Raw genomic sequence first — 25,499 nt, 5'->3', positions numbered from 1 at the left:
CCAGATTTAGCACTGTCTGACTTCCGTCTGTTCCTGATAATGAAAGATGATTTGCGGGGACACCATTATGCTTTTGATATAGAGGTTGAGAGAACTGTGAGACTGGTTGCGGAAACAGAGTGTCGACTTCTTCCGTGATAGCTTCAGAAAACTTGTTCATCGTTGGCAGAAATGTATCAAACTGGTGGGTGATTATGTGGAAAAGTGAATATTAGCAATTAAAGATCACATTCTAAGGATTATTTCTGCATTTGATTCATTCAAATATTCCCACCCAAACCCAATTAACAAAGGTGGAGGCATTATTTTTCATTCAACCCCAATATTAACAAGCCATCCCTTTGATATGAATGTATTGTGTTACAGTAATACCATAATATATCAAGAAAATTAACAACTTTTGGAAATATAAGTAATTGGATATATATAAAAATCTATGCACCAAGTGGCTGCTAGGTGAGTAGATTTTTTTTATCCATGCACTTACTAATAATAAACATAAATACTTCCTCACTCAAAATTCTTACCTTAAGGGTTGGAACCAGGTGAGTAAGTTGAACTTCCTTGCCAGTAACATCAACTGTTCTGCCCTCTTCATCCAGAATGAGTGGTGTTGGTTTGTCCTGAACAGCCGGTCTCAGAGGTGGAAGGCTTGGCAGAACTCCTGACGATAACTTTGACTGGATTTGAGCCTTAGAAAGCATTAATGATTAATCAATATATGTTAAGCAGAATGAAAAACATGGAGCATACATTACATTGTACTAGTGTGTATCATAAAATAAGCATGGTAATTTCATACACCAGAGATTATATAATCAATGCTGAAGCAGTCTTGTGCGCTAATCAATCACAGATATTTACTGTGCTATTATTTATTTTTTGATGACTGAAATGAAATGAAGTATTTCATAATTTATTATAGAATGTATAAAGAACAATATCTATCTTGTACAGAGTGGCATAATTTTAAGTCCGTTTCATTTTCAGAGTCCTAATTTCATCATAGGAAAATTTATTTTAAGTTATTGGGTAATTGCTGGTAATTATTAAACTTCCAATAAACTTCAATTAGACTGTAATTTATCTGGTGCACTGATAGACTGCTGACTGTTATTTACTGATTTGTAAAGGATATCCCAGGAAAGGTTATAGTAGCTATTACTCGGCACTAAACTATACAATTATTACTGAGAGTAATATTATTTATAAGAGGGATACTTAAAGTGGTGACAGACAGGACCCAAAAGGAAATTTGTTATAGAATTTACCAAAATAAATTAAGCTTATTTTTATGCAACTGTGTTAATTTGTTATATTTTTGTATGTTTCAGTCCGGTGTATGAGTGGAGGACCAGGAGAGCAGCAAGTAATGAGTCGACTGATCAACAAGGGCTCTGCTGCTGTCAATTATGGTGGTAGACTGCAACTGCTTATCCTCTTTCTCACTTTACTTGTACCAAGGATGGAGACTTTATTCACATTTCAGAGCAGTGTTGGTAATTTAATTCTCAAGCAGACTGAAGTTATTTTGCAAAAGTTTTGTTTTTATCTAGAACTGTGACTGTGACACTGCAGACTGATAAGTGTTGCTATATTATTTTTTGTTTGTTGCATTATTGTAGCCCTCTTGTTGAATAACAAAAATCTAATAGGAGTGAAGGGGACTGATATTGCTCTAATTAAGAGTGAAAAGGATTTTCTTTATTTATTGTGAATTTATTGTGTTATGAGTAGACAGCAATCCAGAATGGAAGATAGGAATGAAGTTCATGTTCAACCAGTTGTACACAGTATTGCACCACCTGGTCAGCAGAAACCAATGGACAATCCTTTGACGGAACTTTTCTACAGGATAGAGAAGATGGGTGGACCAGTAGATGCAGTGTTTAACCAAGTTACTTTACTCAAAGAAAAGCAGGAGGATATGACTGAAAAACAAGGATCAACTAAGCAAGAATTAATTGATCTGATCGGCAAAAGTGAGTGTTTTGTGAAATGAAACTGCTGGGCTACGTCCCACACCGGCTAACAAATACCAGATTCGTGCCAGGTTAACCAATATATATCATATGTTATTGGAACTTTAACTAATGAGGTAAAGGACATACGATAAAACCGAAACTCATTAGCTACACCAGTAAAACAATTATCATACCATGTTTCTGATTTATCCCTAGAACAAGACAACAGGGACAGCCACAGAAGTGCAGGCTGCTGCAGAAAATGTCACATCTAGGAAGGATACCCTAAGTAAAGAACTGGTAAATGGGATATGTGATATTAAAGCCCAACTAGACGACAACTTTTTGTAATGGCAATCTGCTATAAGTGATTATGTAGACAACATGACCAAAGTACTTGCTGATGTCAAGGATGTAATGAGTGATTCTGATCAGATGCAAATCCACACACAGCTGTCAGAAAACTCATAATGTAACCAGACACAAATGTGTGCAAGTGTGTCACCTCACATACAAGGTTTGGAAGGGTTGAAAACCAATTATGCAAAGATGATTATGGAAGAAAAGTTTATTATGCACAAACAGTTTCAGGTTTTAATTCCCAGTAAAAAGTGTGTCCACCCAATAGTGTTTCTTCATTTAAAGGAGCATTATCATGTTCACGGACTGAAGGGAAAAAAATATGATTTGTGAGCGGATATATTCATGAGGATGCAGCTTTCTCAGCCATGGACGCTGTTAAGCAATGTACAATAGTCCAACACTTCCAATAATTCCCATTTTCTTGGCTGAGTAACCAGAAATGACCTAGCTAAGGAATAAGTTTACCAGCATGACATCTACAAGAAAGTGCATGATTACGACATATTAGTGTGTTTTTGTGCCTGAAATGGTTTAATATATTGACATATTGACATCATTCCAGTCACAGAATGTGCCTAAATTAATGTGAGTAACTTACCTAATGAATCAACTTTATTGATAAAACCATCTTGGTATTTTCTGGGAGTAATTTGGTAAAATCCATTCTTGTGATCATGAGCATATGGTTTAATGTGCTGCTTTATCTTAGACTCTCGGACTTTATTTTTTAGTGAATTTCACAGAGAAAGGTAAGTTCTGAGGCAATGCACAGAGGCCAGGAGCAATGTACTCTGTGACACTTCAGCCAATAGTGTCATTCTACTGTTTAGTGTTTGTAGCACACTCTTCAAGCTGTGTGTACAACATTTAGTGTTGATTTTTGTGTTAGTTTACTTATGGAGGAGTTACCTAGGCACTACAAATGCTCATTATGGGTGGCATAAAGCAAACATGGCAAGTATTAAATTAAGAAATGAGAGAGTTTGCCAAGAGTAGAAATTCTACTACAGAGAGTCAGAAACAGAAACAGTGGGCTGCTGTAGCACCTACCCCAGAAGTGACAGTTATCAGGGTTGATGACCGTGGGAACATGTGGTGTGGGTCAGAGCCATGTAGCCCACTGGTGACACCACAAAGTATCCCCCCCTTCCCCTCTCTGCACCGATTGAATCACACAGCTACTTCCAAACATGCACACCATTATACATTTCCTCTCTCAATAAGTAGCTTTAAGAGAACTTCTTATTAATGTAGATTACGAATCATTCTATTAAGTTCTATATCACACTTCACTATTGTGTGTCACCCAATCAAACACTTCAGCCATTTTATATTTCAGATGACTTGAGTTCAAGAGAAATACAATACATGTCACACTACAGTACTTGGAATGAAGGTCATAACGTACATTGTCACATCAGGGCTGAAATGTAGCACGTAATCTAAGGAGCACCTTATTGCACCATGATGCTTGGCTCTGCATCCTACTGTACACACAATGTTCTATCAAAAGTAAATACAGAAAGCAGCTACTTCTATAGTCATTCATTGCGAAAATAAGTTACTGCCAATCTGTGATATGGTCTCACCTGCAACTGTGCAATCTTTCTAGCTTTATCAGGATCACCACGATTCATTCCAGACGACAGGCTAGGTGGAGCTGCAGAAAATGCTGAACTTCTCATCGATTGTGTATCATCTCGTCCATACATAGAGCGCATTGGAGGAATTTCATCAACTCTAAGCGCATTTAATGCACGTTTTCTCTCTTCAATCATCTTCTGAGCATTAGCCATCATCTCTTTGATCTATACAAGAAAAAACAGAATACACATTGAAGATTACTAAACAAAAGTGAAAGAAATATGAAAAAATCTGTTTTGTTAATAAGAGCCAGTTATCGTATCCATGACAAAAATTGTCAGAAACTGTGTTCAATTATTCTTCCAACAATATGAACAGATAATGGTTGATTGTGTAACTAATTTCTTTGTTCCTTTAAATTCTGAACATCAGTCTTCCTCTGTTTATTAAAGTACCATGCTGTCGCAAAACCTTTCACTATTTCCTAATTTTTCATTCTATAAAGCACTCTGTGTGTAAAGTTGCTGCAAAAATTGAGAATCTTGACTGCCTTTTCTATCTCTATATAGTTTAGTTACAAGTGTGTTTCCTTAGAGAAGTATTATTTTTTGTTATAGAAACAACATAAGAGAAATGATAGACTGCTACTCAATTAATAATCACATGTTAAGTTGCAGACAAGCACAACAAAAAAAGATTGTTACACATTTAGCTTTCAACAAAAGCCTCCTTCAGAGAACAAAAACCACACACACACACACACACACACACACACACACACACACAAAGCAAGCAAACAGAAAACCTCATGCACACATGACTGCCATCTCTGGTGGCCCAGACCAGAAATCAGACCAAGTTAATGTCGAGTATGATCATGAGCATCAAAATAACTCAACTGCACTAATACGTAAATCAATTTTTTGATGTTAATATCAATGCACAGAACATTCTTCAGGGGCCATTTCTATTAGCTTACATCAATATATCATTTGCACAGCAATGCAAATTCCTCATTCTGTCCACCAAGTTCTTAACTCTGATAGCTACACATTTATAAACATGTAAAATTTTAAGTTCCCTGCTGTCTTTTTCTTCCTGTATGTAAAGGCTCATTTAAGAAATTACTGTTAGGATTTTGATACAGTTTTCACCAACATTCATGAGACAGATGTTTGTATATAATTTGTTACCACTACGCCAAACGAGTCATATGGCCAAAGATACTTAGTGCTACCTATACGAAGCTGGGCGAGTCTCTAGTATAGCGATGAAGAACTCTGGAACAGAGATAATAAGCCTTGTTTTTTTTCAGTCTTCCTGTGCCTGTGTCATTATCCAAGCCTCTAAAAAAATACTTATCGATTTTCTGTTAATTGCCTGGAAGAATAACGTAAAATTTAGCTTTCCTTATTTGTGAAACTGGATATTAATTTTTTACCTCTGACATTAAGGTCACATGAAGACATGAGTTGTTACTTATATTATGGTATAAATTCATGTGTGTCATATTTTCTGAAAATATACTGGCTTTATTAAAACATAAAACTGTTAGTCAGTGAAAGGAATGTCTCATGAACTGTCTCAAAAGCACATTTCTATTAGGTAATCTTCCTTAGCTGATGTGTTTAAAATAAGTTATTTTACACTTCCTCTGCTAAATATAATAATAGCCCTCTGTAGGCACAACTCCCAAAACAGCTAATAAAAACACACAATAATAACGGTACTCCCTGAAATCTTGAAAATTTCCTCTTATCCTACTTGCAGTACCAAAAGCAACAAATATTATTATGTACACACATCTTTCATGGGCAATGTGCTACAAATTACTTAACACTATTTACATGCATATGACAGACAGATTCAAAGATCCAGTTTGTTACAGGGTCCACCCCTATCCTTCCAAACTGCAAAAAAGGTAGGAATCTGGGTCAAAATCCTCACGGAAAGTCTACATCACGATATCCAGATGGATATTTTAACACTGTTCCTCCATTGTGCCACTTGGTGTACTATTTACAAAATCTCACTACTGTCACTCAACTAGGAAATTTGGCGACTTGATACATTACACCTTAATGTTACAGTAATGAACCTAAGGAGAAAAAGTGCAAAGTTTACTCTATGTAATTTACATTTTCTCCGTGTGCATCAGTACTGATGTTACTGATTTGCACTGATTTTCCACTCAATTTCAGAAATGATCCAGGAATTTTATATGGCTTGTTTTCCTATGGAACTGCAGGAAATCAGGATGCAGAAATCCAGGCACAGGTTTAAATCATCAAAATCATGAGACATCGACAACACAGGTGGACATTATTTTGAGAAATCACTTATGTTTTCAAACCAGTCCCCATATCATTAGGATTTGTTTATTCATACACTTTTTTACCAGAACTGAACCTATCTAGTTTCGTCCCCAACTATCATCTATAACAATTCTGAATCTGAATGATGCTGTTAGTACTTAGGTTCTCTTCACTGTATGTTTCTACCTTTCGGTATCGCTATAGCATTTGTGACATAAAAAGGCCACAACATAGATTTTTAATGTAAAATGATAAAAATGCACATACTATAAGTTCAATCTTGTTTATGCGTCTATTTACCAAATACCTCCAGAATACATTGAGTGCTTAGCTTTACTCCTCAGGCTTTTCAACTTACACATAGAGAATCAAACAGTGAAAACAATATTATTAAAACAAGTGGAACTGATATTACAGATGGTAACAACTAGTAATGTGGGATGTATTGGCTGTAGAATCCAAGACCAACAATACCTAACAAAGCATGGCAACTTTGTTGGCATAGTAAGATCTGGCGCTCTTAAGTTGGTGGAGTGTGACTTGAAAAAGAGATGTTGCCAAATGTTTTTTACTGGCTTCAGATAGACAACTGTCATTAGTCCTTAGCTGCTAATTACTGTATGTATGTTCTGTCTGACAAAAAAGGTGAAGCACACAGACAACATGGTCAAATGTAACTTCATTCACTTACGCATCATCAGCGGGTATGTAAATGATTATTAAGACTTGCAATTCACTGCAACAGGTAAATGGGCCATAAGGGTGCATCAGTGTTGTTGCCAGGCCTAGTAGGGCATGTAAGTGGCGAAAACAGCATCACATGTTGAGTGATCACTGTTATAAAGCACAGAGATGCTGTGTACTCATGTGACAGAATGCTACCATCACTTGACAAAGCGTGAAATGGCCTCATTGTGGGCCTCAATTTGGCCAGTTGGTCAAATCATGTAATATCCAGATTTGTGGGACATTTGGATGCGACAGAACCAAACTGGGATTTGAATCAGATCTCCTGCTTACTAGGCAGATGCACTGACCACTATGCCATCCGGACACAGTGGTCAACACAACTGTATGGACTACACAAGTATGCCTCCTGTCAGATCTACAGTCTCAACTTATCCACACACTAGTGATGTAGCAGACAAGTTAAGAATTTGGGTCTGACAGGAGGCAAGTTACGTTACTCCATGCAGTTGTGTTGACCACTATGTCCAGATGGAGTAGTTGTCAGCACACCTGCCAAGAAGCAAGAGACCCGGGTTCGAATCCTGGTCCAGCATAACTTTTCAACTTTCCCTAATGATATAAATCAATGCCCACTGGCAACTAAATCTTTAATTCTTTTGTGTCTTGATTCACTGAGACTGCAGTATCAACACAACCCATGGACCAAGGTGTTATTTATACTCTCACGTCCAATTATAGATAATTATCGATGTAGCCTCTTATTCTTAATGTTGACGAAGTCTAAAGTGCATTTGATCCTGTAGGTTAGTTTCTGTCCTGGATGCAGTAAGGGGAAACAGCTCAAAACTGTTAAAACAGCTTCAATTAAGCAGGGTTTGTAGGCCATTGAAGCTCAAGAAAATGAAGAAGCAATCTTGAATAAATTAAAACGTGAAACATTTCATGTAGTGTAGATGATTATATTCGAAGTGGTGATTATCTGTCAACTAACAGTGCTTTTTCTTCAGCAACAGATTTAATAGAAATCTGCAACACAGAATATGACCAGGAAGAAACAAAGGAAGTAGAATAGGAGCAAAACGATGTTCGTGGAAGAATTAATACCACTAGAAACTAATAAATGCATAAACAATGTTTTGCAGACTGTGGCACCTACAAATTCTTCCAAGCTGTTTGAATTATTGTATAATACAAAAATTTGTGTAGAAAAAGTAACTTTGAACAGGATATTCAAAAATGTTATACTTCTGTGACATGTGGAAAAAAAGCAAATAAATACAGAAATAATATGTATGTAATACAACAATAAATGAATTAAAGTTAGAGTAAACATGCACAAATGCAATATTATTTATCATTTGGTTTAATAGTCAAGTGTTTCATTGTACAATATACAGTTTGTGAACAACTACTGAGCACGAGAGTACATAAATCTGTGCACGATTACAAATTTACACTTTTGTGCATGATACCTGACAAATTTTATGTAGCCCAGTGAGTTTTCTGTAATCTGGAAACCTGTTCTATTTAGAAAATTATTTTAGGTCCTCGTATTCAATTTCTTTTTTTAAACGTTAAATGAAATTGGGAAGAAGCTACCGGGTTAAGCTGCAGTGAAGATCAGCTGCCTGATGAGTGAACTGTAAAAGAAGAATCTACGAAGAATACACTAACCGGGACGAATTACATTTACCAAGGAAGAAGAGGTGGCACTAAAGGTAATCTGTGAAATTAAATCTTAAACCACGTCCTAGAAGGCGGCTGATAGTCAAGTTAGCATCTTTCCTCTTTTCACTGGATCTACTGCTTGTAAAGACACGCTACAAACAATGGCAAAAAATTGAAAATTGCAGCACACAACGGATCAGCCAAAAGCAACTCAGCCCACAATTTCAGCAAGCGAAAATTCAGTCGAGAAAAATAGTGAATCATGAGACAGAATTGCTGGTCAGAACTTATCTTCAGAAAGCTAAATGTGTGGTAAAAGTGGCACATTATCTGGTTCTGGAATTAATAGTTCCTTCCTCATGGAAGGAAGAGAGCAGTGTGCCACTGTAGCTGTTCAGAATCAGTACTTGAACTCTAATACAAACAGTAAAAAGAATTTTTTTGCACTGTTGAAAGACAAAGTGTAATACAATATGGAAGGAGTCAAACAACTCTGATCATAGCAAGGATTAACTCTTTTGCAGAGCCAACATTCCCATAGTTACGGTTTCCACTCTTATTATCCCCATAGCATTTACTGATATTGAGCTCTTCTACTAGAAAAAAACATCAACTGTATTCTTTAGTAGTCCTTTTTCTTCTACTATTTACACAAAGTTACATTCACACAATAAATCAACGGATAGTAAGTAAACATGAGGTAGCTCCTTATTTGAATTTGCCAATTTTTGGCAGGATACATCCTGTGCATTTTCCCCAAAATGCAATGTTTCATTTTTTAACTGTCATGATAAGTCGACACTGAAAGACAAATACAGAGCTGTAGAGTTTAATGTATAAAAGATGAACTCACCTGAATGGCTGTAAGCTGTCCAGGGCTTGGCTGAGCAGCTGCTGGAATTGTTGGAGCCTCAGCCTCAGTGAATTTGGTTTTTGCCTTTTTGGAACTATCTTCTTGCCTTGCATCATTTTCATGATGGCGTTTCCTGCTATTTCGTTGCGCAGATTTTATGTCTTCAGCCAAATCAAACAGCTTTTCCGCAAATTTTGCTGCTTTCTTTTCATCGAGGAGTGAAGCCAACTTATCTGGAACAAAATGCAATCTAATTTACCAGTATGGATGACAGTTCTTTGACGATAATGGCAGTAGTACCAGCAATAACACAAAAATCAGAAATGAATGGTGTTATCAAACAGACAACACTAAATAAAAATTAGCAGAAAAATTGAGGTTTCCAAAGAAGACGTTTTTTTATCTAGGAAGTTAACAACACAAAGGGTAATAAGAGTTTAAGATAATGAATGAATAACAACGGGGTGTACTATTTACAGGTTCTTCTCGGATAATTAAAACATCAAGAGAGTTCAAATCCAAGAATTCAACTATGCAAGAGTTGAGTAGCACACACACATCAATTTGTAAAATACAGAAACTGGAGTACTAATGTAATTCATCAGTTAAAAGAGTGACATAAACAACTGTAAGAGGATTTACAGGAACTCAATCGAAGGTTCCACTGTAAAGTATAGTGTGTGTTGCTCTTGTTTTGTTAAAAAAAATTCTTAATCTTTTTCCACGAGTAAACATGGCACACATTCTCTCTTCAAACTTTTAGGCCATAACTGAGTAAGATAAAACTGCTATCACAGTTTTAAAAAGAGAAGAAAGAAAAGTAATAAAAAGGGAAAGCCACAACATTCGCATAACTGATTTGCTTCAAACTTCATGCACTTTCAGTAGTCTATTAGAACAACACAATGTGCAAGTAATAAGGCTTACTACTTAGTTGATTTCGAGAAAATCACAAGAGAAGTTTTACACATATATGATGCACTGGTGTATTGTGACACTGAGCACGAGCTGGCAGCAGTCACGTGGTTTGCATTCAAGCTTCATAATTAGTAGATTGCTGGATTGACTCCTACTACTTTTTTTCCATTTATATTTCTGCAGCACTAGTAATATTATTTTTTACATATTACATTTGAAAGGTAACACATGTATGTTTGCATGCACTTTAACTGAATTTCCAACATTATTTCACTGTGTAATGGAATGTAGACAAATTAAATCAGGTGATGCTGAGGGAATTAAATCAGGAAATGAAACACTTACAGTAGGTGATGAGTTTTGCTACTTGGGAGGCAAAATAAATGATGATGGTGTAAGTAGAGAGGATATAAAATGTAGGTTGGCAGTGAAAAGAAATGGTTTTCTGAAAAAGAAAAACTTGCTAACCTCAAATATAGATTTAAGTGTTGTGAAGTCTTGTCTGAAAGTATTTGTATGGAGTGTAGCCACGTATGGAAGTGGATCGTATCCACGCATGGAAGTGAAACGTGGATGGTAAATAGTTTATTCGAGAATAGAATAGAAGCTCTTGAAATGTGGTGCTAGAGAAGAATGCTGAAGATTAGATGAGCAGATCATGTAACTAATTAGGAGGTACTGAACAGAATCGGGGAGAAAAGAATTTTGTGGCACAACCTGACTAATGGAAGGGATCAGTTGGTAGAAGACACACAGAGACATCGAAGGATCACCAATTTAGTACTGGAGCGAAAAATCGTGAAGGTTAGATCAAAGGATGAACACAGAAAACAAGTTTCAGAAGGATGTAGGTTGAAGTAGTAACTTGAAGATAAAGAGGCTTGCAAAGGATAGAGTAGCATGGAGAGCTGCATCAAACCAGTCTTCGGACTGAAGACCACACCACCACCACAAACAACAATTTTTATTATTACAGCAAGTATTATGTGACTTATTTCAATAGTCTAGTTAAAAACTTTATCTAGTACCTTCAAACTTGTTCATTTCTGACTGACAATGAACAAGAAAGTGCTTCTAGTGAAGAAGCTATTGGGATACATTGATTCAGACAGCACCGATTTTCGGCACCGATATGTATGTAAATGTGCTTTATACATGTTTTGCTTCCAATAGTCAGAAGAAAAAGAAATTTTTCAAAATGTCAAAGAACTTTGTTGTTCCTTACAAACTCTGAAGTTCGTTATGCATGCAAGGAAATGCATTCATTCGATGTAGTAGTTGTCATTTTAATTTATGTTGCCCATGTCTGTGAAAATATCATCCTGCAGCTTGTAATCTTGAAAGCACATCTGACGATTAATCGTAAATTACCCTCATATTCTGGTATAATATAAGTCATTGTATTATGGAATATAATTACTTAGACTTTTATTTATTAATGTTTGAGTTGGGTTTTTGAAGCCTGTCCCTTGTCCATGAAAATTCAAGTGTCCAGGTGCAAAGCACTTCTTGGTAACATATTTGACTGCATGAATAGACATTTAGATAATAAAAATGTGCAAACAACCAAATAAAATTAAAAATTCAATATAGGCTCATACAAATGCATGCATCTTTTCGATCATATTAGTTTTCAAACTATTGGCGTTCTACGGATCAGAGTGTGGAATGTCAGATCACTTAATCGGGCAAGTAGGTTAGAAAATTTAAAGAGGGAAATGGATAGATCAAATTTATATATAATAGGAATTAGTGAAGTTCGGTGGCAGGTGGAACAAGACTTTTGGTCAGGCGAATACAGGGTTATAAATACAAAATGAAATAGGGGTAATGCAGGAGTAGGTTTAATAATGAATAAAAAAATAGGAGTGCGGGTAAGCTACTGCAAACAGCATAGTGAACACATTATTGTGGCCAAGATAGACACGAAGCCCACGCCTACTACAGTAGTATAAGTTTACATGCCAACTAGCTCTGCAGATGACGAAGAAATTGATCAGATAGTCATGGGTGACTAGAATACGGCAGTAGGAAAAGAGAGAGAAGGAAATGTAGTAGGTGAATGTGAATTGGGGATAAGAACTGAAAGACGAAGCTGCCTGGTAGAATTTTGCCCAGAGCACAACTTAATCATAGCTAACACTTGGTTCAAGAATCATAAAAGAAGGTTGTATATGTGGAAGAAGCCTGGAGATACTGACAGGTTTCAGATAGAATATATAATGGTAAGGCAGAGATTTAGGAACCAGGTTTTAAATTGTAAGGGGTAGACGTGGGCTCTGACCACAATCTATTGATTATGAACTGTAGATTAAAGCTGAAGAAAATGCAAAAAGGTGGGAATTTAAGGAGATGGGACATGGATAAACTAACTAAACCAGTGGTTGTACAGAGTTTCAGGGAGAGCATAAGGGAACAATTTACAGGAATGGGGCAAAGAAATACAGTAGAAGAAGAATGGGTAGCTTTGCAGGATGTAGTAGTGAAGGCAGCAGAGGATCAAGTAGGTAAAAAGACGAGGGCTAGTACAAATCCATGGGTAACAGAAGAAGTATTGAATTTAATTGATGAAAGGAGAAAATATAAAAATTCAGTAAATGAAGCAGACAAAAAGGAATACAAACGTCTCAAAAATGAGATCGACAGGAAGTGCAAAATGGCTAAGCAGGGATGGCTAGAGGACAAATATAAGGATGTAGAGGCTTTTCTCACTAGGGGTAAGATAGATACTGTTTGCAGGAAAATTAGAGAGACCTTTGAAGAAAAGAGAACCAATTGTATGAATATCAAAAGCTCAGATGGAAACCCAGTTCTAAGCAAAGAAGGGAAAGCAGAAGGCTGAAGGAGTATATAGAGAGTCTATACAAGGGCGATGTACTTGAGGACAATATTATGGAAATGGAAGAGGATGTAGATGAGAATGAAATGGGAGATACGATACTGTGTGAAGAGTTTGACAGAGCACTGAAATACCTGAGTCAAAACAAGGCTCCGGGAGTAGACAACATTCCATTAGAACTACTGACGGCCTTGGGAGAGCCAGTCCTGACAAAACTCTACCATCTGGTGAGCAAGATGTATGAGACGGGAAATATATTCAGACTTCAAGAAGAATATAATAATTCCAATCCCAAAGAAAGCAGGTGTTGACAGATGTGAAAATAACCGAACCATAAGTTTAATAAGTCACGGCTGTAAAATACTAACACAAATGCTTTACAGACAAATGGAAAAACTAGTAGAAGCTGACCTCGGGGAAGATCATTTTTGATTGTGTAGAAATACTGGAACACGTGAGGCAATACTGTACCTTAGAAGCTAGATCAAGGAAAGGCAAACCTGCATTTCTAGCATTTGTAGACTTAGAGAAAGCTTTTGACAATGTTGACAGGAATACTCTCTTTCAAATTCTGAAGGTAGCAGGGGTCAAATACAGGGAGCAAAAGGCTATTTACAATTTGTACAGAAACCAGATGGCAGATATAAGAGTCGAGGGACATGAAAGGGAAGCAGTGGTTGGGAAGGGAGTGAGACAGGGTTGTAGTCTCTCCCCGATGTTATTCAATCTGTATATTGAGCAATCAGTGAAGGAAACAAAAGAAAAATTCGGAGTAGGTATTAAAATCCATGGAGAAGAAATAAAAATTTTGAGGATTTCCATTGGCATTGTAGTTCTGTCAGAGACAGCAAAGGACTTAGAAGAGCAATTGTACGGAATGGACAATGTCTTGAAAGGAGGATATAAGATGAACATCAACAAAAGCAAAACGACGATAATGGAGTGTAGTCGAATTAAGTCGGGTGATGCTGAGGTAATTAGATTAGGAAATGAGACACTAAAAGTAGTCAAGGAGTTTTGCTATTTGGGGAGCAAAATAACTGATGATAGTCGAAGTAGGATTAAAATGTAGACTGGCAATGGCAAGGAAAGCGTTTCTGAAGAAGAGAAATTTGTTAACATTGAGTATAGATTTAAGTGTCAGGAAGTCACTTCTAAAAGTATTTGTATGGAGTGTAGCCATGTATGGATGTGAAACATGGACGATAAATTGTTTAGACAAGAAGAGAATAGAAGCTTTTGAAATGGGGTGCAACAGAAGAATGCTAAAGATTACATGGGTAGATCATGTAAGTAATGAGTATTGAATAGGATTGGGGAGAAGAAAAGTTTGTGGCACAACTTGACTAGAAGAAGGGATCGGCTGGTAGGACATGTTCTGAGGCATCAAGGGATTGCCAATTTAGTATTGGAGGGCAGTGTGGAGGGTAAAAATGCTAGAGGGAGACCAAGAGATGAAAACACTAAGCAGTTTCAGAAGGATGTAGCTTGCAGTAGGTACTGGGAGATGAAGAAGCTTGCACACGATAGAGTAGCATGGAGAGCTGCATCAAACCAGTCTCAGGACTGAAGACCACAACAACAACATAGCTTTCGAACATAATACATATAAAACAATGTCGCTAGTGTTGTGTGGGGGGCCGATGAAGAGAACTTAACCCAGCAATCTACCAATTATGGAGCTTGAATCCTTACCACAAGGACACCGCCATCTCGTGCTCAAAGTCACAGCACACTAGTACATCTCTGACATATAAAACTTCTCTTGCGATTTTCTCAAAATTGCCTATGTAGTATGCATTACTACTTGCACATTATGCTGTCACAATGGACTGCTAAAAGTGTAAAAAGTCTGAAGTAAATCCGTGATCTGGACGTTGTGGCTTCTCCTTTTAAGTTAACATTTTCACATGTTGTTAACATCGCTATCATTCTGTTGTTCAATGATTCTAGGATTCTTTCTGTCATACTTCAAGAGTATAGAGTTTGCAATTATCTACACACATGTAAACAGCATGCTCTGCAAGGAAACGTTTAATTTATTTACACTGCATCACACACAGTACCAAGTACCAGCTATAATTACTGCAGTGCAGATGAAATAAATATAAACAACACAAACATTTTAACCTCTGACATTAAAACTTACATCTCTGCATTTTCAACAACAACAACAACAATAATAAAAATAAATCATCAAAATTTCAATGCCAAATAGTCCAGTGATCTCCATCTTACTATCTTAGATTCTCTTCAAATTTTGTAAATGCCTGTACATTTTGCAGATATTCCAAACGTTTTTAGCTCTCAAAATGCAGTGCCTGACCTTTAGCACCCCCATAAGTCAAGACTTTCAAAATTGTACAATGGGGATGCAGAAGTTTTTGTTGTTCCTCAAGTGACATCTTACACTGACTATTTAAGCTACATACCAAAGCTGATGTATCAATGAAAATAATCAATTTTTGAAAATATAACTGGATAGATAATAAAAAATCTGCTTACTGAGCAGCAGCAGAATTTACATATAAAGGTTAAAGCAATGCAAACTTTCAGGACCTGTGGCTCATCCTTTTGACAGAATAATGGATGAGGAAGGAAGAGGGATGAAGCAAAAGGACTGGCAGTATTTAGGTGCTTGCGTGCGGGTTTGTGTGTGTGTGAGAGAGAGCGCGCGCACGCGCATGTGAGTTACTAAGGGACCAAACAGCTGAGGTCATCATCAGTCCATAGACATACGCACTAGTTAAACTAACTTATGCTACGAACAACACACACACCCATGCCCGAGTGATGACCCGGACCTCCGACTGGGGAGCCGCACAGACCCGGTGTTCAGGAAATGGGGAAAGTTTGGAAAAAGCCACACACAACTCCGGGTCCGAAGAGACTTACCACATGCAATGATAAGAAAGACTGAGTGTTGAGGACTGCATCAGATGAGGTCTGGAAACCTTACTAAGAGGTGTCCATCTGTGCAGTCCTTTTCCTTAATCCCTCTTCCTTCCACTTAAACCCTTCTGCCAGAAGGAGTCACCAGCTCTAAAAGCTTGCACATTTATTTAACCTTTATGGTTTGTTTTTTTTTTATCTTGGTGCCACTTGGTGAGTAGACTGCTTTCATCAATCCAATTATAATATAGCTAAGACCTGGTACACTAGTTCACCAGTTTGGAAAGTACAAGATATATACAATTTTTAATACGGCATTCATTGTGCTGGGGGCACTCAGTTATTGAAACATTTCATAATAACAAAATTACTTCCTGAAGTAATTGTCACAGAAAGCGCAGCTTTTTGTAGATCATTCTCTGTTAAGTTTCTTCATGGGATTTTCACAATTTAGCTTTCGGGCGTGGACGATTGTCAAGATAACTGGAAGCAAAATCTGCTCCAGGAAATATTTCCCTGATTTTTAGGCCATTTTGATATCACACCTAAGAAAGGCTGGGATTAAAGCAACTCATGCAAAATAGGGAATGGATTTTTATGTAAATAAATATTTTTTTCTTTAGATCAAAACCTGTAACTAAGACAGAAATTCCCGACACAGCACACTTCAGTTGTATACTAAATTCTATTTCACATAAAATACATATTTTTGTAATATATTATGTAAATAAATATTTTAAATAATTTTTCTGAAAACAAAAATTTGTGCACTGTCATATTATGAGAACATAATTTGAATGAACTTCATTTATAAATGTATTGTGTAGTGAGTGACCTCCATTACATTTGGTTCCTTGCTAACTGGGGGAATCCCTTATTTACAATGTGGATGACTGACAGAATGTGCACAAGTCTTCAGTCACTGTCCTTATCTTGTTCAAAACAGAGCATTTATTATAGCACAGTATGTTAAATGAAATGATTGATGATACAATACGAAAGTCAAGTCAAGTATTCACACCGTTATACATCAATATGTTGCTGAATCTAATGGCATCTTTAAAACTGATGGAAGATTCTATTCTGCCAAAAATGTGAGAAATCAGTAAATGCAGCCAAATGATCGCAAGTCTTTCAGCATTTAGCAAGTAGTTAGCATAGGTTAGCTGGTCAATTTGGGGAAGGGGACCAAACAGTGAGGTCATCAGTCCCATCGGATTAGGGAAGCATGGGGAAGGAAGTCGACTGTGCCCTTCCAAAGGAACCATCCTGGCATTTGCCTGAAGTGATTTAGGGAAATCACAGAAAACCTAAATCAGGATGGCTGAGTCTATTGTTCACGAGTTGTGATGTTTTGTGGGGTTTTTCATGTGTTCTTGGTTTGGCGTTATTTACTGCAGGTGTAGGTGATTGATGTTTTGGTATCGTCAGTTATGGTTCATTTATTTAACTTAAGGAAAGTATCCAATTTCAATTTTTTACTTGTAGATGCATTTTGCTATCATGAGCTGTTGTTTACCATTGTAGGTTAAGGGAAGTGTCCGATTCCAATGTATGTCGTCATAGCTATGTGTGTTTTAGTATCGTCAAGGGAAGTGTCAGACTCCAATTTTTGTTGTTGGTTTTGTGGTATTGATAGTTGCGGTCTGATTATAGTTTTTGGGTGTTGTTGGTTTTTGTTTTGTGGTAGCGACAACTGCAGTTTCGAGCGATATAGGTGAAGGGAAGTAACCGATTCCTGTGGATATTGTGAGTGTAGTAGAATGTGGGAATTTTGTGTTGTTTTTATGTCATCCTTTTGTGTGTTTTGGGGTCATGCTGTGTCTTTATGTGTCTATATTTAGTTTGCCCGCAACCAACAATCCACAATTTCCTGCACTGATCCCATTAATTTGATTACATTTTTGGAGAGAAATTTGTTTGTTGTTTCTATATTATTTTTGTGTTTATGCAATGATGTCATAGGCACCATATTGGAGATGTTGAGAATGGTTGTTTCCTCCATATTGGTGACGTCATGGGTAAAAGCAGACAGGTGGAATCGGAAATGCAAATGGTTCAAATGGCTCTGAGCACTATGGGACTCAACTGCTGTGGTCATTAGTCCCATAGAACTTAGAACTACTTAAACCTAACTAACCTAAGGACATCACACACATCCATGCCCAAGGCAGGATTCGAAACTGCGACCGTAGCAGTCGCACGGTTCCGGACTGCGCGCCTAGAACTGCGAGACCACCGCGGCCGGCCCGGAAATGTAGCACACAAAAATACGAAATAGCAAAAAAATCACAAAATGTAGAATCAATTACTAGAATTGATCTACAAAGCTCGTAAACTGCAGATTCAGAATAGACAGCAAAGTTTATATGCCAGTTACTAAGATGGGTCAACCAAAGCGTCCAATTCCACCCGTCAGCATTGACCCGTGACGTAACGCAGTTGTGGTGTGTGACGTCACGACGGAGCGGAGTTTAGTTTGTGAGAGTGGCGTGTTTGTAGGTGCCGTTTTGAAGTGATCGATGGTACTCTCTGGTGGTGTGTTTATGTGTTGTGTGTTACGTGATTTTTTGGTTTAGTTTGTTTGTTTGGCATGCTTATAGGTGGCGTATTATTGTGGTCGGTGGTTCTCTATGGTGGTGTGTTTATGGGTAGCGTGTTATGTGGTGTACGGGGTTCACTTGCGTGGTAGCATCGCATGTGAGTGGTATCGGTAGTGACTGTGCTTTCAGCGGAATATTTTTCAGTGAGATAACAATTTTGGTTTTGTGATGAATGACATTACTGTAGTTTTTTTTCTGTTCATCAGTGCGAATTTTGGTTAATTGTTTTGTTTATGTCTGTGGTAGGTACGGATATGACTGACAAGGTCACCAGTTTTTGGTTGTCGGCAATGATGGGGGACAGTGTGTTGCCTCTAATAAAATTTCTTCAGCTATTCGGGCTGTTGGCTGAAGTCATGAAGTGTTCAGTGTGTCATGAAGAAATGAGGCTTACTAAACTTCCAGCGTCTCTCACCAGGGGCGGCTATATGTGGAGATGTCATAAGGATAACAGGTCAAGGGAACTGTTCGTTAGCAATTTTGATTTTCTAGGGATTTTTTTGGGTGGTAGGATTAAGTGTGGTGGTGGTGAAAATTTTGAGATTTATAGTGTGGTATTGGTAGTTGCTGTTGACCTATATACGTCAAGGGAGGTGCTCGATTCCAATTTTGATTTTATAGTTGTTTTTTTGTGGTATCATTAAGTGTGATGGTGGTGAAAGTTTTGAGATTTATAATGTGGTATCGGTAGTTGCTGTTGACCTACATTGGTCAAGGGAAGTGATCAATTCCAGTTGATTCTGTGTGTAGTGGAATTTGGGAAGGTTATCGTGTCTTGTTATTTGAGTGTTTTTGTCATTTGATGTAGTGGCATTTGTTTATATTTAGATTGTCCCCACCCAAAAACTCCCAATTTCCCACACTTGTCCGTTAGTTTGATTTGGTTTTTTGTGGAAGGTGTGTTTGTTGGTTTTACTATGTATTTTCATGTTTGTTGTCATCTTTACGTAATGTCATAGGCGCCACATTGGAGTCACAGAGGATGGTCATTTCCACCATATTTGTGACGTCATGGGTCAAAGCACAAGTCAGTTACATCCTTTGAATCATAATCTCACAGTGACATTGTAACTCAGTCAAGAACTGGAGACGCACACTTGAAATGGCTCCAGCATTTCACCCACTGTCCCATCTCACCAGATCAAGAAGTACACAGGTTGGCCCAGTTATACACAGGAAAACGATAACCAATTCATGCCAAACGAACATAATAGAAATCAGTAATACATAAGAAAGCTCCCATCACTGTCTCTGGCACTAATTACTCCACATCAAAATTATCAGTGTCATGAAGTGTAGGGCCTATGGCTGTTTATACTGTAACTTCTGATGTGAAAAACAGTACTATGTGTGCACACTAAATTGCCACAACTCAGTTTGTGTGTATGGTACCTCTGGTACTACTTTATGTTAGATAATTTATATATGTTACTTGGGCTTTTGAGCACAGAATCTCCTAATACTATGTTTTGTTTCTATCTGTAAGTATACCATACATATAAAAAAAACAACATTCATGGATACTAAACTCCCTCTTATTACATAAATCATGGGATATGTAACATTGTAAACACTTTGTACAGAACGGATCATACAATATTAATACTTACTTGAGGTTTTTCTCTTGTCATATCCAGATGCTAGACAGTTAAGAGCTGCAGTCACTACTGATGGTTCACTAAAGCCCAAAAACTTTTGGACTGCTTTGTCTACATATGGTTTCATTTCTTCTACATCTTTTTTTGACAAGTATGACGTCATTGTTACAAGAGCGCTCCAACAACAAACACAACTGGAATCATAAGTTATGTAATAAGTTAGATATCTCATCACAGAAATGAAGCAAATTACATACCACACTCTACAATGTTCTATAAGTATTATGGATAATCTACACTGTATTCACTCGCTTACGATTCTCATCGAAAAATAATCTTTGATACGAACTCTATAATTTTAGTGCCAAATGAATTGAGTAGTTATCAAGTTTGCATAAACCGACACAGTTTACGTGAATTGTCTCATTTCTTTCTTACTCTGGGAATTCTTTATGAAATTCAATAACAAACTGAAACGTCTTACTTTTTTCCATGGTCGCATTCGCGTATTTCCACCTCTGAACAGAATGTCTAAAGGCTCATCTAGCTAATAACACTTTCACAGTGAATGATAACAACACATCCGCCGCTACGAAGACTTGTGATTACGGTGTGTACATTACTACTCGCAATTATTAAAATAATAATATTTATGTGGTACTGAAAACTTAATACCTGTTTACAAGGCAAAGATTAAATGAAATGCTCACAAGTGACGGAAATGAAGCCTACAGGTTATGTTCACGAAACACAACTACTGTTGGATTACAACACATACAGAACAGGTAAGGCTAAAATATGCTACAAAAACATACCTCGAAAAACAACTTCACTGTATTTTTCAAAACAACTCAGTGTATCTACAGTACACAACACATACAGCCCACACATAAACTCCTACCTCCATGCAAACACCGTGGTGCCAAAGATTATACATATGAAAACAAGTTTGCATCTTTGCCTCCACTCCGCCATCAACAGCTGCCATACTATAGACATCGCTGACTGCCACCAACACAAGATTCTGCAATCATAGAAGTTCCGTGTCATAGGCCAAGGGCGTCGAGTATGACTACAACGTGCATCCATTTGAACCTGCTTAATGTAGTCAAGCTTTTGCCTCCCTCTTTAATTTTTAGTCCTCTCCCTACATTACCAAAGTGACGATTCGTTGATGGTTGAGGATGTGTTCTATCACCCAATAACCAATCCTTTCTTTTAATCAAGATAAGCCATAAATTTAAATAACTTTTTTCATTCTTTTCCACTATTACTCAAGAGAAGTTTGTATTACAAAGTGCTGAGAAGTGAAACGACAGGAAACATTTAAAAACATCGCGCTGTTTTTGATAGAGGAAATATACTATGGCGTACAAACACGTAAGAATATATATATAAGCCAAAATATAGAGCATTTAATAACTTACCCATTGTGTTTTTTTCTTTAAAGTACTAAATAACATAAAACATCTCTATTTTCTACTTCAATAGATCTGTCTTCTCGCTATTTGCGTTGTTATTTATACACAGTATAGGCTTTTCCTTTGTCCAAGTATTGAAAATCTAAATCATTTTTTTTGCTTTCAGGTCTCTAGACGAATGCGCATGGAAAAAATAGTCAAGTAATCACAGAATGTCTAATGAAATAGAAAATAAGTCAGTAAGACTTTAAAGTATTTACATTGACTTCAAACTACGCTGGGAGCACCATATGAATCACATATGGGGGAAAATGTCTTGGGTGTCATACCTTATTTTGAAGCTAAGGATTTATTGAGCACGGATCACATAGACGTAGATGTGGATAACCTTAGGATGACATACATTCGACTATTCCAGTCACCAATGTTGTATAATATGATTGTATGGGGACAATCCCCTCACATTAAGAATATTTTAAAAAGACAATAAAAGTCCTATGTATAATGTGTAAAACAGGACACATGGAGCACTGTAGTCCTCTTTTTTCCAGGCTCAGAATACTCAACATTATAAATTTATACCTATATATGTTTTTTCAATATGTTAGATATAATATTTCAGGATTTGCTGTAGGGAAGAAACTCATGAACACAGCACCAGAGCTAAGTCTAATTTAGATACACCAAGGTACAGGTTAACAAGTACAGGAAATTCTCACAAAGTGAACCCACTCAGAATTTTCAAGAAAGTACCAATCTGTTCGGTCTATGGACCCAAAATTTTTTACAATCATGTGGTACATCTGGTTATCAGGTCACCCATTTTACTATATTAAATTATTATTTGAGATTAGTATTAAACAAATTTTCCTATGATCTACCGTGTCATTATGTCCACTGAGTCAGGTGGCACAGTGGTTGGCACACTGAACTCGCATTTGTGAGGATGATGGTTCAAACCCATATCCAGACATCCTGATTTAGGTTTTCCATGATTTCCCTAAATCGCTATCGGCAAAGTATCGGATGGTTCCTTTGAGAGGGGATGCATGATTTTCTTCCCAATCCTTCTCCGATCTGAGCTTGTACTCCAACTCTCATGACCTTTTTATCGAAGAGACATTAAACAATAATCTCCTCCATCATAATGTGGTATGTTCATGCTTTGTATAATTGGGCTTGTATATTTTGTATAATCATGTCCTACATACTCTGTCCAATTGTTATTGCAAAGTGTTTGCACCATACTACACTAGAGTATAACTTATGGATACTAGCTCTCAGAAATTTATCTGTAGCTTATTTTATTATTATAATGCTTAATATGTGTACTACAGTTAATTGAAGTTATTTTATATCGCTATAAACCCATAAGTATTAATACATCCTGTATTATACAACAATGAAACAGCCTGTTTCATTGTAAAATGATGAATGGCGCATTCTTAATTTTCGATTCTTCACTCTTAAAAATATTTGCTTCGTGTTACAAAAACAAAGCAAACAATAAAATGAAGACAAAGAAGAAATGAATCTACATAATCTACTGCCACAACATGAATAAGTGACACGAGAATAGGTTACACTAGGTTCAGTTTTCGTTGAATAACTCAAAAATGAGATGATTCTCATGCATGTGGAAAATCTCAGGAACTTAAAAAACATAGAATATCTGAATACAATGCCCACTTCCCTGATCATTTATGAACAGATTGTGAAGATACGAGAATATGACACAGTAAACTAGAACTGCTGATAGTTACAGAATTAATACACTGTCAGAATGAATGATAGTTACACGTTTTTCATAAATTTATCACGCACAAAATACCTAATCTTGACTGTTGTGACCAAGTACTGCCAAAACTGAAATCTAACAGACATTTTTACTTAAGCTGATCTAACAGGCCCTGTTAAGAGATTGATCTACAGTAGAAGAAGTTGCCTACTGAAAAGTCTTCCAAACTCTGTTTAAACTGTGCTTTATCTGAAACCAAGTTTTTAATGGTTGCTGATAGTTTACTGAAGATGTGTTCCCGAATATTGGACCCCTCTTTGGACCAAGGTAAGATTTTAGGTCTTTATGTAGATTATTCCGAATAGTGAGACAATGTACTGAGCTATTGGTTGGAATTAGAGACATATTATTTGCAACAAATTTCATTAAGGAATAAATATACTGAGAAGCAGTGGTTAGAATATACAATTCCTTGAACCGGTTTCTACATGATGTTCTTAAATTTACACCACAAATGAGTCTTATGCACTCTACGCCTTTGCACTCTAAAACTTTTTTCTTGGTTTGTTGGGTTACCTCAGAATATGATCCCATATGACATAATAGAATAAAAGTAAGCGAAGTTTGCAAGTTTATTATTATTTATATCTCCTAGATCTGGCATCATTCTCATTGTAAATACAGACCTATTTAGCTGCTTCAGCAGTTCGTGGTATGCCATTCCTAACTGTCTACATGTCTTCATATTTTGTACATATGCTGGAAGGAAATCTCTTACAGGTTCTGAACTGCATATAGTGGGTCTTTTCAATGTTTAATTTCAGTGAATTATTTTTAAACTATTTATTAATGTCAGTGAAAATTTGATTAGCAACCATTTCCAAATCTGTACTTGGATTGCTATTTACTGCAATGATTGCATCATCTGCAAACAAAGCAAACTTAGCATCTGGGAAAGTAATAGATGAGAGGTCGCTAACATAAACAAAAAAAGCAGTAGACCCAAGATGGACTCTTTAGGAACACCATATGTAATTAATTCCCAATCAGATGAAGACTGATTGCGTACTCCAGAGGTTCCTGTTAGTTATATGAGACTCAAAGCATTTTGCGGCACTGCCTGTGACACCATAATATTCTGATTTACTTGAGAGAATGCTGTGAGTCACAAGGTTAAAGGCCTTTGACAAGTCACAGAAAATTCCAGTCCCCTCTAATTTGTTATCTAATGAATTGAGTGCGTTCTCACTGTACGTGTAAACAGCCTTATCCATATCGGAACCGTTAAGGAAGCCAAACTGTGACTTCAACAACATATTATTTGCCGTTAGGTACCTAAGAAAAAACTTGTACTCAACATTTCAAATATTTTAAAATAGCTGGCAAAAGTAATATCGGTCGATGATTTGACTGTATTTCTTTATCCCCTTCTTGTAAAGAGGCATAACTTCAGCATATTTTAGCGTCTGGAAATATTCTGCTGATAAGACATTGGCTACACAAATGACTCAAGATAGAACTCTATTAATATGAATACTCTTTGATTAATTTCATTGATATTTACCATAACCACTGGAATACTTTGATTTTAAGGTTTTTATGATGGATGCTACCTGTTTGGGAGAAGTGAGCGTCATTTCCATTTCACCAATGTTATATGTAGGCCTGGTTTCAGATATTCCATTGCACTGGTTACTAAACCTGATAATCCCAAACTGTCAGTAACAGAAACAAAGTACTTCATTAGATGTTGTTAGCACTACATGCACTTAATTTCCAATATTAGTAGATGAAGCCACCAATATCTACTTTCCCCCAGAGAAACCTCGATGTTGACATCCCATGCCTTTCTACTGGTGGCTTATGTGAACGCTGCTATGTGGAATGCATTTTGGAATGTTTTGACATTCCGTTCATGTCAACTGTGAAGTAACCTTAATAACACAAAAAGACTGAACCTGAGCATAAAAGATTTCTTTAACTACTTTTGCTTGGATATTTTTATGTCTGTTATGCTTGGAATTGTGATAAGGTCTGCACATAAAAGATTTTT

General features: G+C 36.8%; 1 protein-coding gene across 1 annotated transcript in view; it reads right to left on the bottom strand.

The window, feature by feature from the left end:
• The window catches only part of LOC126267181 (U4/U6 small nuclear ribonucleoprotein Prp3), a 51,615-nt gene extending 30,335 nt beyond the window's left edge, over positions 1-21,280 (bottom strand). The window contains exons 1-5 of the mRNA XM_049972144.1: positions 21,103-21,280; positions 20,300-20,481; positions 9,438-9,670; positions 3,917-4,135; positions 528-692 (exon numbers count right to left, since the gene is read on the bottom strand). Coding sequence (XP_049828101.1) covers positions 528-692; positions 3,917-4,135; positions 9,438-9,670; positions 20,300-20,450 — 768 coding nt within the window. The 5' untranslated portion in view covers positions 20,451-20,481; positions 21,103-21,280. The remainder of the gene's footprint in view (positions 1-527; positions 693-3,916; positions 4,136-9,437; positions 9,671-20,299; positions 20,482-21,102) is intronic.
• Positions 21,281-25,499: the final 4,219 nt, after the last annotated feature.

Source organism: Schistocerca gregaria, chromosome 4 (assembly GCF_023897955.1).
Source record: "Schistocerca gregaria isolate iqSchGreg1 chromosome 4, iqSchGreg1.2, whole genome shotgun sequence".
NCBI lineage: Eukaryota > Metazoa > Arthropoda > Insecta > Orthoptera > Acrididae > Schistocerca > Schistocerca gregaria.
The sequence above is the reverse complement of the archived record's forward strand: the minus strand, read 5'-3'. Positions and strand labels throughout refer to the sequence as shown.